The 14514-nt window shown below is 45.0% G+C and overlaps 1 protein-coding gene across 2 annotated transcripts in view; it reads left to right on the forward strand.

Moving 5' to 3' along the window:
• The first annotated feature begins 6256 nt into the window (after positions 1–6256).
• Positions 6257–14514, forward strand: part of ACVR2A (activin A receptor type 2A) — a 55100-nt gene continuing 46842 nt past the window's right edge. For both annotated transcript variants that reach the window (XM_032190327.1, XM_032190328.1), the window contains exon 1: positions 6257–7189. In XM_032190327.1, the coding sequence (XP_032046218.1) occupies positions 7135–7189 (55 nt within the window). In that variant the 5' untranslated portion in view covers positions 6257–7134. The remainder of the gene's footprint in view (positions 7190–14514) is intronic.

Genomic DNA, 14514 nt, shown 5'->3' on the forward strand with positions numbered 1-14514 from the left:
AAAATTAGCCAACTGTCCTGATCTTGCCCACTCCTCAGTCATAAAAAGCTTCTACATGGTTTGACACCATGAGTAATTACAGCTATTCAAGTATTGTCCTTGTTTCAAAAGAAACAGAAGTCATATTATCAAAATAATGTGAAAAAAGCAGCACACAGTTTAATACTCTAAATAGGAGGGGCACTTTCTTATGAGTTTTTAATTACAAATTGTCCATCTAAAGTATGTAATTATTAATTCATATTATAAAACACTTTCTAAGTAAGTACAATAGAGATATTCTTAAAAATCTGGTAATCTGGTATCGCTGTCAGGTCACTGTAGCAAAGAAAGAAGTTGCAACTCATTTTAAGAGTTCATCTAAAATAATAGTGAAAACATTACAATGTTGTAGCACTTTGGGTTTCTACAATGAACAGAGATTCTTCTTTACCAAGGGGTATAAAAATTACAATTCCATATTCTGAGAAGGAAAATTTCTACACAGACCTGAAGAAACTTGTTCTCATAATAAAGATTAGGGTTTTAAGGATTCATCTTGGACTCTTGGACATCTGGCACTTTGAATAAAAGATCATACAGTATAATTGAGGAATACAGTACAATATTTTTTAAAAAATCATTTTGCCATGAAATTAGTATGAAATCATGCGCGATACATGCCATAGTAATAAAAACTTGTGACACAACAAACTGATTCTGCCAGATGTTGTAGCATCTGAAAGCAACAGGAAGCTCTAGTCAGATGATCTTTTCTGGCAAGGCAGTGCAAATCCTAGAAAGGAATATCACTCCATCTTCCAAGAAAATAGGTTAGATATGTTTGATATTTTTGATATTAAATAGGTTAGATATTTTTGAATCTCAACAGAAGTATTCAACAGAAACAAAACCCTGGATAGCGGACTAAGTATATATATATATATATATATATACACACATTAACATAAACATATAAATATATTAATTTATATAAATGCAGCTTTTGGTAAGGTGATTTGATGGAGATTGTATTAAAGTGTTAATTTCTGTAATATCTTCTATCTATGTCTTTGTTTTGAAACTAGAAGTAGGGAAACATCCATCTTAGTGTAGGTCTACAGGCCCCATCTGATTACATTGAAAAGGGAATTTGTCATACCCACAAACTCGCTATGTAAATAGTTTTACATAACACACAACAGGCTAAATCCTATTCATTTGTAGTTATTAGTACTGCTCACACGAATCAAACGAGCGCTCTATAGCTAAACACCAAAATACCTGAATCCCAAACAGGGCTATGGTTTTGACATGCACTTTATTTTGTCTTTGTAGATATCAGCTTGGCTCAAAAGCTACATGTAAAATTTTTAAGTTTGATTATAAGGAGAAAATTTTCATGGACGTATACACTGTGACACAAGCCTAAAACAAACCATAGGCAAGCTTTTGATTTTATGCATTTTAAAATGTTGATTAATTCTACATTTTCTCATGTTTTAAAGCCGTGTTATCTATGTAATTCTAAAGTATCTCAGTTGGAACAGTAAAAAATGCAAAATAATGAATAATTCATAGTGATTTCATTGATCAGTCCACTAAAACTGAAAATTTGTATTAAAACTTTTAAAATAGACTGAGTTTTACATAAATTATGCATACTCATATGAAATTAAGAACTTTGAGGCAGCTATTTACTTTTTTTTTTTTTTTTAATGAAGCTGTTCTCCAGTATCTGCACTTTTTCCCACAGCCTGGAAAAGCAGGAAAAATGGAAAATGGTAAGGAGGAGGTCCCTGCAAGTGAGATTAATTTCTTGCTGTTCTGGTCATTTTTGTTTTGGTTATAATAAGGGCAGTGTCTGAAACACGCTTCTCTCTTGCTTTCCTGTTATAAAGGGAGAATTACTTAGACCATGTGGGAAGATTAATGAGGTAATGACAAAGGTTGTATCTGTTAATGTTACTGCTGAGATTATAAACCCCATGTTTCCCACTCTGCGTTTTTAACCTGCTTGTATGGAGACTATGAATGAGTCTTGCACAATAGATTCTTACCTATGATGCTGTTTCTGTGTAAACAGTATCGAATCACTGGTAAGTGTGAAAACAGCACAGGCACAGACGAAATCCTCTATTCCTAGCAGTGCTCTGGAAAAGAAAAATGAGACATTGCCACTTTTTAATTCTTCTCATTATTCCCTAGAAGGAAAGTTGTATTTGTGCTGCCTCTAGGCCAAGCACCATCCCATCTGAACAAAAGAACGGAACTATGATCACATCCATTTCATCTTGCTGCTACTCCTGCTTGCAGGCTCTCTGCAGATGCGTACGTCCCTGATACTGTATCTTCAGTGCTCATACGTCACAGTAAATGATTCATTAAAAATGCATAGACAGAGTGATCTTAGAAGAGGGGAAAAAAAGATCTGGAGTTTAAGGGAAAAGGAAAATAGAAATGAAAAGTCAAAAGGTAGAAATGGGAAACACCCCTGAAATTCACATGAGAAAGGCAAGCAAAAAGACATTTAAAAAGGAAGAGGAGATGGCAACTGTATTGACATTTAATATGTCTACTTGGGATAAAACTCATCCTTTTACTAGCAATAACAGCAAGAGCCTAGAGAAAGCACAAAGCCTTTAGAGCATTTTGCATCAAGTACCTCACAAAAATGGTAAGCAATTTCTTCTAAGGCGTGTACAATATTTGCACCAAACTACCTAATTTATTTAAAATATGTGTAATTCAGTGGGAGCAAACACAGATACAGCTCTCTCGATATTGTGCTTTTAACAACATAACTGAACCCATGGAAAGGTGTTGCATCCATGCAACAAAAATGTTTTTTATTGTTTGCATACCAAAAATGAGTATATTTTTGCCTCTCCTTACTTGTTCCTCTTCTTATACTGCAGCAGGTAGCTCTGCAAAGGATGCAAGGCCTCCATGCAGCACCAGAAGAGCTGAGAACGCACACCTATAATAATGCTGATGCTCCTGGACTGGTATGAATGGGTTCCTTGATCCTACTCACCACCAGTCCTCCTAATCCGTATACCATTTGGCATGGTCCCATCAGGCCTCAAAACGGGGCAGGAAAAGAAAGAAGCACACGCTTCATTTGCAATTCCTACAAACCTGATAAACCTGTGATTGCCAAGGCCAACTGTACACGGAAGGTCACCACTTTTGTAGCATTTACTGGATGGCCAGAAGGCTTTGCTCTGCTGAACCGATCCTGCGAGCAAAATAACCACCCATGCTTACAAATAATAAGCTACTTGAGAAAGAGACACCTCCTTCCTTCCTATGACATTCATGCAAATGATGTTATACAGATGACACATTTAGGCTATTTTGTATTGAATATAAACAGAAAAATACGAATATGGAACATAAATTGCATTCTGTCAGGTTTTTTTTTTTTAAAAAAAAAAAAGTGAACCTAATGCCTATAATGGAAAAAACTATGTACACACACACACACACACACACATACAATAGCAATATTTTTAGCTATAATTTCCTGCTCATGTGGCAACATGACGAGCATTCTGAAGAAGCTGAGCCAAGGGAAAATACAACCTGCAGAACAGGTCACGTTTAAATATTCTGCTATTGAAGAATATTAAAAACTACAGATTAAGTAGGAGTGTTGTAATACTTACATTAATTAATGCTTGTAAATCATTCCGAACTACCTGGATAAAAGATGGCATAAAAAGCGTTGCCACATGTCTTGATGCTTCTAGATTTGCACAGCCCCATGCATCTTTTTTAACTTTTTGGATGTTTGAAAGCAAAAACGTCACTGATGGATGAGCTTTGTGTCGGTAGGCGTTTGAACACGGCAGAGAAACACCGAGGATGCCAAATCCTGGTCAGGAACCCCAGCAGGTACCTCAATATGAACAGACCGAAGTATCTACATCTCTCCATCTCTGAATCCAGGTGCTAATGGTGGCTCACCAGGTCTAATTACCAAACACCTCTGCTGATCTGCGGATCAGCGTAGCTCACACAGCTCGGCGGTGCTGCTCAGCCTTGACTTGGTTGCAAACTCACATATGTGAAAAACATGCCTTCCAATTTAGTGCCACATAGTATCACCAAAAACCTTAGGCCATGCCATCAGTCTGAAAAGGAAGGCATCTGAAGCAATTCGGTACACGTCTAAGGTTAGTGAACAACGTACCAGCTTTTGGGGAGTGTGGTACTTCTTGCTTTGACCAGTACAGGTGTTTATGAGGCCCTTATGCTTTCCCACGTTGTTCAACAGATCTGAATGAAACGTGTCTTGCTTTTCACTCAGAAACAGGCAACAGATTTTACGGTATCCATTTAAAAATTCAGGGAAAAAAAGGTAGGGACTTTCACAGAACTGCTGTCCTTAGGGGTGATACTGAGAGAGTGTTTTATCTGGAGCAGCACCAATATACACACATCTTCCCCCAAAGGTGAGAAAAGTGGGATTTATTCACTCTTCTTGTTCTCTCATCACACAATGATAGGAAACAGAAGTTACTGCAATGTGGGGGGAGGCCGAGCAAGCTGCCAGCAGCAGGACGCAGCTAGTTCTGTGGGGAGAGCATCTCAAACACAGAAACACTGTGGGATATGGTGTGTAAGTACACCTAACACACAGACGCTGTGAAATATGGTGTGTAGGTACACCTAACACACATGTTGTTAGCCATGGTGTGTGAGTACACCTAATGAAAATGCTGTGAGGTATGGTGTGTAGGTACACCTAACACACAGGTGCTTTGGGATACAGTGTGTAGGTACACCTAACACACAAATGCTGTGGGATATGGTGTGTAGGTACACCTAACACAAATGTTGTTAGATAAGGTGTGTGGGTACACCTAATGCAAGTGCTGTATGGTGTGTATGTACACCTAACACACAAGTGCTGTGGGATACGGTGTGTAGGTACACCTAACACACAAATGCTGTGAGGTATGGTGTGTAGGTACACCTAACACACAGGTGCTTTGGGATATGGTGTGTAGGTACACCAAACACAGGTGCTGTGGGCTGTTCTGTGCTCACACCTCACACAAGCGCCATGAGGCGCGCTGTGCGCTCACACCATGATTTTGTGAACATACACAACCGGGGCACAACCGGGGCACAAGCAGCAGGTGCTTTCAGTGCCCTGCCCTCACACCTGCCGGCGGCAGCCCGGAGAAGCGCCCCAGATCGCCCACCCCACGGCGAGCGCTGAGGGGCGCTGAGGGAGGCGGGCGGCGCCCCGCGGCCGCTCCCTGAGGCGGGGCGTGTCCACGCGCAGGCGCGCAGGTAGGGGCGGGGCGAAGAGCAGGGGGAGGAGCGCGGTTGGGTGGGCGGGGTTGGGCGGGCGAGCTGGACGCCCTACGAGTGGCTCAGCGAGCTGTCAATCCTCGGCGGCGCGCGCGGGGCCGGCCTCGCGCGAGGGGCCCGGCGCGGCGGGGGGCTGGGAGGGGAAGGGGGGGGGGGAGGAGGAGGAGAGGGAACAAAAACAATCGGCCGCGCGCCGCCATCTTGGGCCGGCTCCGCACGCCGCGCGGTGAATGGGTCGCTATGAGAGAGCCACAGGGGAGCGGCGGCAGCAGCAGCAGCAGCGCTCCGAGGGCTGCCCCGAGCTGCCGCCCGCCCTCGGCAGGCTCTAGAGGCCGCCCGCAGGGAGCCCCCGGGCTCGGCCTTTTTTTTTTCCCCTTCTCCTTCTCCTCCTCTTCTCGCTCCTCAGCCAGCCCCGAGCCGCGCTGCTGGGCCGCCAGAGTTGGGCTCCGCCGCGCCGCCGCCGCCCGGGAGCTGAGGGGGACGCGGCCGGGAGCGGGCCGGGGCCGGGGCCAGGGCTAGGGCAGGGCCCAGGGGAGCCCTCCCCGCTGCTCCGCGCCTCCCCGCTGAGCTTTTTTCCCCCTTTTTTTTTTAATAATTTTTAATTATTTTTTTTAATTTTTTTTTTTTTCCTCACAAAATCCTGACCGGACACAGCCGCCGTTGTGGTAGGGCGAGGGGAGGAGGAGGAGGAGGAGGAGGAGAGGCGGCCGTGAGGGGTCGGCGGGCGGCAGGGACAGGGGGACAGGGCACGGACAGACGGACAGAGGGGGCCAGGACAGCGGGACAGGGCTGCCCCAGCCCCCTGTGCCCCCCCCTCAGCCCCTTTCCTCCCCCAGGAGCTTCCCCGGGACTCGCCGCCCTCCTCCCCGGCGGCCGGGCGCTGCCTGCTTTTCGCGGCGTGTTTTTAATTTAATTCTGTTTTTTTTTTTTTTTTTTTTTTTCCCTTTCTCCTCGTTTAAATACCAAATACAGACCCCCCCCCCTCCAGAGGGGGAGGAGGGGATGGAGGTGTCTTAGGAAAAAAAATCCCCAATTCCTCAGCCCCGGGCTGAAGGCCGGCCCGGAGGGGGGGCGATGAGCTCGGGCTGAGCTGTGGGGAGCCGGTGTCAGGGCTGGAGCCAGCCCCAGCCCTGCTGCTGCCCCTCAGCTGGTGCCACCCCAAGCCCTGGTGCTGCTGCTCCTTGGCACCCCCAGCACCCTCAGCACCACTGCCACCCAAGCCCAGCCTGGCCCACGTGCGGCCGCCGGCCTCCTCCCGCAGGACTCCCGACCCGGCTCTTCCTCGGAGGCTTTGGACGTTGGAAGGCGAAATGGAGCTGCTCTTCTTCTCCCAAACACTACACGTTGCGTAACGGGGAGCCAGGACGAAAGCCCCGACCCGGCTGCTGGTCTCGGTACGACTCCCGGCGCTCGGCACCCACCGGGGATGCTTCACGGAGCTTGATGCGGAACAGAGTTGGAGCCTCTTCAGAGACTTCGTCGTGTCCGGTGGCTTAATCGCTGACTTCTTTTTCTTAGTGGATTCGTAACATACTTTTATGAATTAAATTTTGCCACTGTTTGTACAGAAGCCAAATGACACGTGTGTTTTGAAACACGGTTCCAAATATATCCAGCCCTGAACCCGGATTCTCGCTAGAAAGAGCCGGAGGGAGATCGGCAGTCTCTGCATAAACCTGATTTTACTGTTTCGTGAACATTACCCTCTTTAGAGATGTTGCTGTAGATTGCTTTACAACTGTTCGGCGAGAAGGGGGATTTTCCAGCTTGCTGGACCCAGGAAACTGGATACTTAAAGTCACTTAAATGTTTTAACAGCATTGGAAAATGGGAGCTGCTACTAAGTTGGCGTTTGCTGTTTTTCTTATCTCTTGTTCTTCAGGTAAGTGAAAGTTGTTTTTGTCACTTTAAATTTAAGGCTTTGGGGTCAGCACTGGAGAGCTGGAGATGATTTTCTTGGTTAGGATGCGTCGGGAGAAATCACTTCTTCCGAAAGGCAAATGTTTGGGGATGGCGGTGACCGTGAAGGCAGCAGCTGTTCTCGTGGTGGTTCTTAAAAATGTCTAACGAGCACACTTCAGATGTGTGCAGCGCTTGGATTGCAGAGGAATCGTCAGCAGCAAACGTGGAGACATAACCACCTAGTGTCACATCTGGTAACCTGGCGATGCAATTACTAGTTTCATCTTCTTTTCTCCAAAATGAGAATAACCAAGCTGAAATACCTTCATTTAGAGCTCGTGTTCTGGAGCGTTCAAAGGTGGATGGCCACCTTCATTAATGCTTCGTTAATTTAGGATAGCCACTGTTGTGATACCAGCAAGGATGAGCTAATGCTAGCAGGGGGTGTGCGCACGTATAGGTGCGTGCAGAGAAAGAGGCTGAAAAGGCACGCTTTCAGTTTCAAAGCAGTGATTTGTAACACTTTCATCTCGCTGTTCAATATTTCACTACTTTCGGGTGTGAAAGTTGGGTTTCAGATGCTGCCTGGTAGCCACCAAGCGTGGGGTGAGAGCTCCCCGCACGCTTCTTTAGGAGGAAAATCCTGGTAGCAACCAGTGGTTGGAGGGACCGCTGGTGTATTTCTACTCAGAGCTCATCAGTTTCACAAAAAACCTCCTGTGAGCAGTGTATCAGCCTCAATATTTGTTTAGATGGCAAACCTGCTACTTTCTGCTTACATTTCGAACTCTGTGTGTGTACACTTTTTTTGGCTTTCTTGGTTGGAAGGTGTACTTGTTGATCAGCCTGAAAGCTGCCAGACAGGTACTCAGGTTTTGGATGTAACTGGTCTCGGGGAGCAATGAGATCTGTGTAACGATGGCTTTTAAAATTTCAGCGTTGTAATGTACAGGATTCTGCTGAACAGTACATTTTCCTGTGGTTAGTAAATGGATAGTCTAGTCTTCTGTCTGTAGTGTTATTGATCAATTCCGTGTGGGCTTAAATGTGCTGCGAAATGGCGATCGCTGCCAGAAATAACCCCCCCAAATCCTTTCTGTTTTAACCAGAGAAATTGCAGAACAGGTTAAGGACACAGCTCTTTTTTTTGGTCAGGGCACACCATTCATTGCTTTTGTGGAACAAAACATGATTCCTGACAGTTTTGTCCAGCCCTAGAAGACATCTTTCACGTTTCCCTTTACCTTCTTCTTAAGTAACTCAAATAACATTCCTCTTAAATCAGGAATATCCTCTGCAGGGAAACTTTTCTTTGCCTCAGTGACAGTTTCTGAAAGGCTTGGTGCCATCTGTTCTTCACGTCTCTCTCCCTTCCACATCCTTCTATTAAGATCCTTTTGCCTAGAGCATAGAATAGCAGTCTTGTTGACATTGCTGTATTAAAAAGAGCTGTTAAGCAACAAAGCCTGGCTTTTCTTTAGGATTTCTTGCTCGTGTTGGTCTTGGTAAGACAAAGTGATTGTTTCTCTTGCCTGTGAAGATAGAAATCGTTGCTAAATGACCAAGGAACTGGCTGCAACTCAAGCTGCGATCCTCTTATTAGTGACATTGTTTTGGTGGTTGCTCCAGTGTTACACATGAAGTATTCCAGTATTTAATAATCATTAAACTGCTTTCTACTCTACTCAGAATGTTGGTTTCTGCAGTCCTGGTGTAGGTGTAAACATGAATAAATCCCAGGGAGCTGTTGTTGTTCCGATCACAATCGTGGGATTATGTAAGCTTTGAACGTGAAGTACGGGCACTTGGAGTAGTGCTTCTTCTGCCCACTGGGACTCGCTTGGGTTCAAAATCTAACATCATGATCGGAAAAATAAGTTTCCTGGGGACAAAAATCTCAAATTGCTTATGTGAGAGTGTTGGCTGGGGTGGAAGAACTGCAGGAGTTCAGGTGTGCAGGGGTCTGGTTCTTCCTCCAGCTGCTTTGCCATGTGCGTATTGGGTGCTCGGGGCCAGGCTTCTGCCCTGACCTGTTTGCTGCAGCTATCTTCTGCGGTTGTTTCCCCAGCCCCTGAATACCTGTGCTCTTTAACTGGGTGAGAACGGGCTGGTTCTAGGTGGTGGGCGTGGAAGTGGGCTTCAGTTTGAAGGCATTTTATTTTATTAGCTATGAACTCTTACATGAAACACTGTGAATGGATTTCAGATGTATAGGAATGCCCAGGGAATTACATCTGATAATCATTGCTGAGAAAGTTTTAAATAGCACAGTCAGAAAGTGGAAATACTGCTAAAGAGCACCTGCATTACCTTCCTAGGCTTCATCCAGGTACCTACACATGCTGTAAGCGTGGCCGTAGGGTTGCACCTCTTTGTGCTAACTGAAGGGAGCCAGATGAACGTGCAGTGAGTAAACAAAGTGCCCCTGTGCACCGGTTCCCTGTGCATCCCCTCATATACTTTTCATATCTCTATATATTTCTGACTGTAGAAAAGCGACTCTAAAGTAATCAAATATTCTCGAACAGCTGAATGTGCTTCCTGTGCCTCTGCTGAGGCAAGGCAGTAGGTGAGCTGGAAAGAAAACCAGTAAATAAAATGGTGTGTTTGTCGAGGAAAGCTGCCCTTCACATGCTGCCTGGGCTCTCCCCACCCCGAGGAAGCATGCTGCCGTGTCCTATCCTTCGTGATCACTGAGCTGTTCATTATGAACTTTGGAAATAGAGGGTTGTATGTGTGCCTCAGCAGCTTTCTCTGCTGTTTCGGACCGTACAGCCTGTGTATTGAACGTGCTGGGTGAGGTGGAAGCAGGGGGTTGTCCTTAACCCAGGTCTGCTGTTGTGGGCGCTCCGCTTGTGAATTCCTCACGGTTCTTTGTTGCTCTTTGTATCTCCCAAACCTCGTTTCCTCTGTCTGGGGGGCTGTCAGCGAAGCAGTTCACCCACTTGAAGTCTCCTCCAGAGAACCAGACTGCAGTTTGTTACAACTCTTGTAAGCTTGGTTCGTGCTGAAGGAAGCGCTTCAGAAACATCCTGCTCCTGTCCCCCCAACACCAGGTCAGCCTTGAGCCTCTGAGAGGGCCTTGAGCAATTTTTCTAGAGGAAATGACAAATCAGAGCTACCTTTGTAGCTTAAGTAGTATTTTCACTGCATGGGGAACATTTTATTCTTTGATTTTCCTTTTATTCTTCCTGCCTCACACCAGCTGTTACTAGGGGAAATTACTCCTTCCCTCAAACATCTAGATAGCACTACTGGAGCCGGAGATATTGCGACAGGCTCGGAAGCTGAGTGCTCAGGTACTCGGGAGGAATTGAGGGGTAGGAGCTGAGCCTTCCTTTGCTGAATTTTACTACTGTAATGTTTTCTTTTGACAGTCATTTCATTGTGAACTTTGCAGCACTTGAAAATCCTGCCCAAAGGTTAGCAGTGGTGTTTGTGGCGTTGTCCCTGCTGGTAGGTTCTCTGCAAGCCGTGCGTGAGCGTGGTTGGACTCTAACCTGATTGCAAGGCAGAGCAATAAAACACTTCAGACTTAGTACAACTCGTAAAACAAAGTCCTGCTCAAGATGCCTTTTTTTTTTTTTTTTTTTTTTTTTAATCAGAGCGTGCTTTATTTTTGTATCAAGTGCGGGGTGTTCCCAACAACAACAGTTTGATGCTCCTGTTCAGAGCAGGACTTGTTCAGAGCAGGCTTCTTTCCAGGCGTGGATCCACGTACATGGATGTGAACGTAACACTGTTCAAAAGGTGTCGGGGCTCCAGCTTGATATTAGACCTTGAGTAACAGAATTATGATCTATAAACAATGCTGTATAATCTGCCAGTGCTTAACAATTTACAAACCCTTCCAAACACTTCTAGGTTATGAGAAATCCGTGTGATGGTGTTAGTGCTGTCTTGGAGCATATAAACATGGTGCTGGTAGAACTCCGCCTGGCAAATGGCTCAAGAGAGATGCTGCTGTCTTGGTTTTATTGACACGTTTATCCTTCAGATACAAATCTTGTGTTCATAGAAACGTAAATAAATAAGCTAATGCTTATTTAAAGCTAGGTGCTGTGTAAATGTGAGGGGAGGGGGAGAGGTTTATGTGTGAGGGAAAGGCTGTTTCATCTTAAATAGGGGTGCAAGAAAGCAATTACTGTAATAGTTCTCAGCTGATTTTAATGGATAGTATTTGAATGACTTTTTTCCTTATCTTGCTGCAATTTAGGGGCAAAAGCCCTTAGATTGACAAGTTCAGATTGTAAGGATAGAAAAATAACTCTTTTTTTTTTTTTTTTTTTTTTTTTTCCTGTTTAACTATAGCAGTTCATTTATCATATCCTGAGCTTTAGTTTAAGATAGGGGAGAAAGTAACAGCAACTCCACTATTTTTTATTCTCAATGATTTTACCTTCTCTTCCAGCCTTTACCTCTTACGCTGCTGGTTTTGATGGTGCCTGGCTTCCAATTCCCATAGCTTATTTCTCCTTGCAATTGGAATTCAGTTCTCTTTCAAGTTGTCATGCCAAGTTTGTATAGTCCCTAGATACCCTAAGAGATGGTAGTAACGTTTTTGTTACAGCACAGACAAATGAGATGGATACAATATGTAAAAGCAAGTCGTTTGGAGACCTGTGATTCAGAGACTTAGCAAGTCTGTGGTATTTATCCTTGGGAATTATCTAGAGAGTAATTGTTACAAGGCGGGCTGTAAAAAGATAGAGGTTGACAAGGAACTCGGTTGCAGGAGAGATTCCTCGGTGAAGGGGGATGCATTTCTACCACTTAATTAACAGAAAGCAGATTAATGCAAATGCCTGCTTTAGCTGGTTGGTGGAATCCATGGTCTGTTAGCTATCTGATGTTCCTGAAAATGAGAACTCTTTAAAAAAGATCAGGAAAATTGCAAATTTTACAGCCAAGTTCTTGTGTGATGAAATCTTAATGTGTTTTTGTTGCCTTGGTGCTTAAAATTCAGCACATCTTATTTCCTGTTATTTCCATATGGAAATTGAAGTGTTACTGGATGCCAGTGACTTTATGTGGCATCTCTTCTCTTCTCTCCCCTACAGTGTCTGGGTGGTGGTGGTGTTTTTTCTTAGAAACAGTTTGCAGCTACAGCGCCAAGCAGCAGAGCATATTTAGGCGTAATCCCACAGAGGATGAATATTTACTGCCATACTGTTTACAGTCATGTCTTTGTGGCTAGGACTCCCAAACGTATGTTAGATGCACCAAATACTTGAATCGTTCGTGGAAGGAGCAGAGGAGAAGGGTTTATCTGCTGCAGTGATTACTGCCAAGGCACCGTTCCTTAATGCTTCCCCGATAAAGTAGCTCTGCATGAGGAAGGTCAGCATTCATGGATTTCTTCCGAATTTGCCAGTAGGAACTGGAAGCAAGGAGTCTGGCTAGGAAAAAAAGGCAATTCACTCGCTAACTGGAGTTAATTGGTTATGTGGTTAGAGGTATTTGAAAAACACGTGGAAATGCAAGAAGCAGCTGTGGGAAGGCTGCCTGTTGCTGTGGCCAGGAGCAGTTTGAAGTAGCCCCGGTATTGTTATTAGGGTGGGATCTGCTGGGGCTGGGTGCTGGAGGTGTGAGGAACGTCTTCGTGCCCACCTCTCCTTGGGGGCTGTCAAAAAAGCTGGGTTATGTTAGAGTTTGGTGGGGGAATGCACATTCTGTTTTTGCTCTTTTTCTTAAATTCTGTTCCACAGTTCTGCCAAATCCCATTTCTAGCCTCATGGTGAAGGAAGGATGAGCAGGGTGGCAGCCTTTAACTCTGCAGCTCTCTCTGTGATGGCCCTTGCAGTGCAGTGGGCTGCTGGTGCTCTCAGGTAGAAGCTCTGTTAGGGAGAAAATGAGCAAGGGATGTACTTCAGGGGGTATTGATGCCAGCCAAGGTGTGAGTGACGGCTGTGTAACCTAAAGACTTGGGGACTTCACAGTGCAGCACTAATTTCAGTGTTATTCTTGAGTTATTCACAGGGGTGGTTTGCTAGGAACTGTTAAACTTCACTGACTTGGCCTGCATGCCATGCTGAGTACCTTTAGTTGGAAAGAAGGCCACGTGTCCTTGAAGTAATGGAAGTAGCTGCATCACCTTCCTTATTTCTGCAGAATCGTAGAATCATCCAGGGTGGAAAAGACCTCTGGGATCACCTAGTCCAATCTTTAACCTTTGACCAAGCCCACCACTAAACCACGCTAATAAATTCTACACCTACACGTTTCTTGAAGACCTCCAGGGCTGGTGCCTCAACCCCTTCCCTGGGCAACCCATTTCATCACTGCACAACCCATTCAGTAAAGAAATTTTCTCCTAATATCCAACCTGAACCTCCCCTGGTGTGACTTCAGGCCATTTCCCCTTGTCCTATCACTGGTGATTTTGTTAAGGTATCATTTTGATTTTTTAAGGATTTGTACAAAGCTGGACTTAGGTGGTAATTCGATTGGAAATGCTGTAATTGTAAAAGGAACCCCTGTACACTCTTAATGGTGATGAGCGTGTGAGAAGCTCCAAAATACACCAGGATGCTTTTATTAGTGTTTCATTACACCAGGGAAACGTTGTCTCTAGTTAGTGAATTCAGCTGACTGAAGGGCAGGATGGTTGGGAAGACTCCTTGCTTTAGGGATGCTAGGTCTTGGGTGAAATTAAACAGAATATTTCTTAAATTATTTCATTTCCCTAGCTTTGAGCTGGTCAGCAGTTCGGCTGAAAACAAGCATTGCATTTTGCACTTAGAGGAGCCAGGTATCGCTCTGTAATCTCGTGCTGCTGTGTGCCCAAGTGAGGCTCCCCCAGCTGGGAAAATTCCACTGTCCCCAGCATGCTGACAGCAGGTGAGTTGCGTTCTGCTGGGTTAATGTTTAACTCGGATGCACTCAGAGGCTGATACCTGAGAAGTGACTTAAGACACCCAGTTTCAGTGAAAGGTTTTGTTTTCAGAAAATGTCTAATTTTATTTAAATGAGTCAGAATCTTTGCTCAGAATCTGGTTGCTTTTCTCTGGCTCTAATGCTCTGTTTTCCATTGCAAAGTGGTGTGCACTCGGTGTAGTGTTGCCCTTTCACCAGGAAGGAGTTTCTTTTAACCTGCAGCTGCGTGGTTCCTTGTGCCAGGTGGAGTTGTAAGTTCGATGGGTGCCTCTGTCCATTTTAGAAATAGAAAAGGGGGGAAAAAAGGTGGCCAAAGCATTTATGGTATGATTTCTGTATCCAGCATCCCGCTCAAAGCAGCGCCTCGTCCACCGAACCTGCAGCTTCCTTTCTGGGGGTGCTGTGTGCCCGGGCCCTGCTCTTTGCCTT

Source organism: Aythya fuligula, chromosome 6 (genome assembly GCF_009819795.1).
Source record: "Aythya fuligula isolate bAytFul2 chromosome 6, bAytFul2.pri, whole genome shotgun sequence".
NCBI classification, from domain to species: Eukaryota; Metazoa; Chordata; class Aves; order Anseriformes; family Anatidae; genus Aythya; species Aythya fuligula.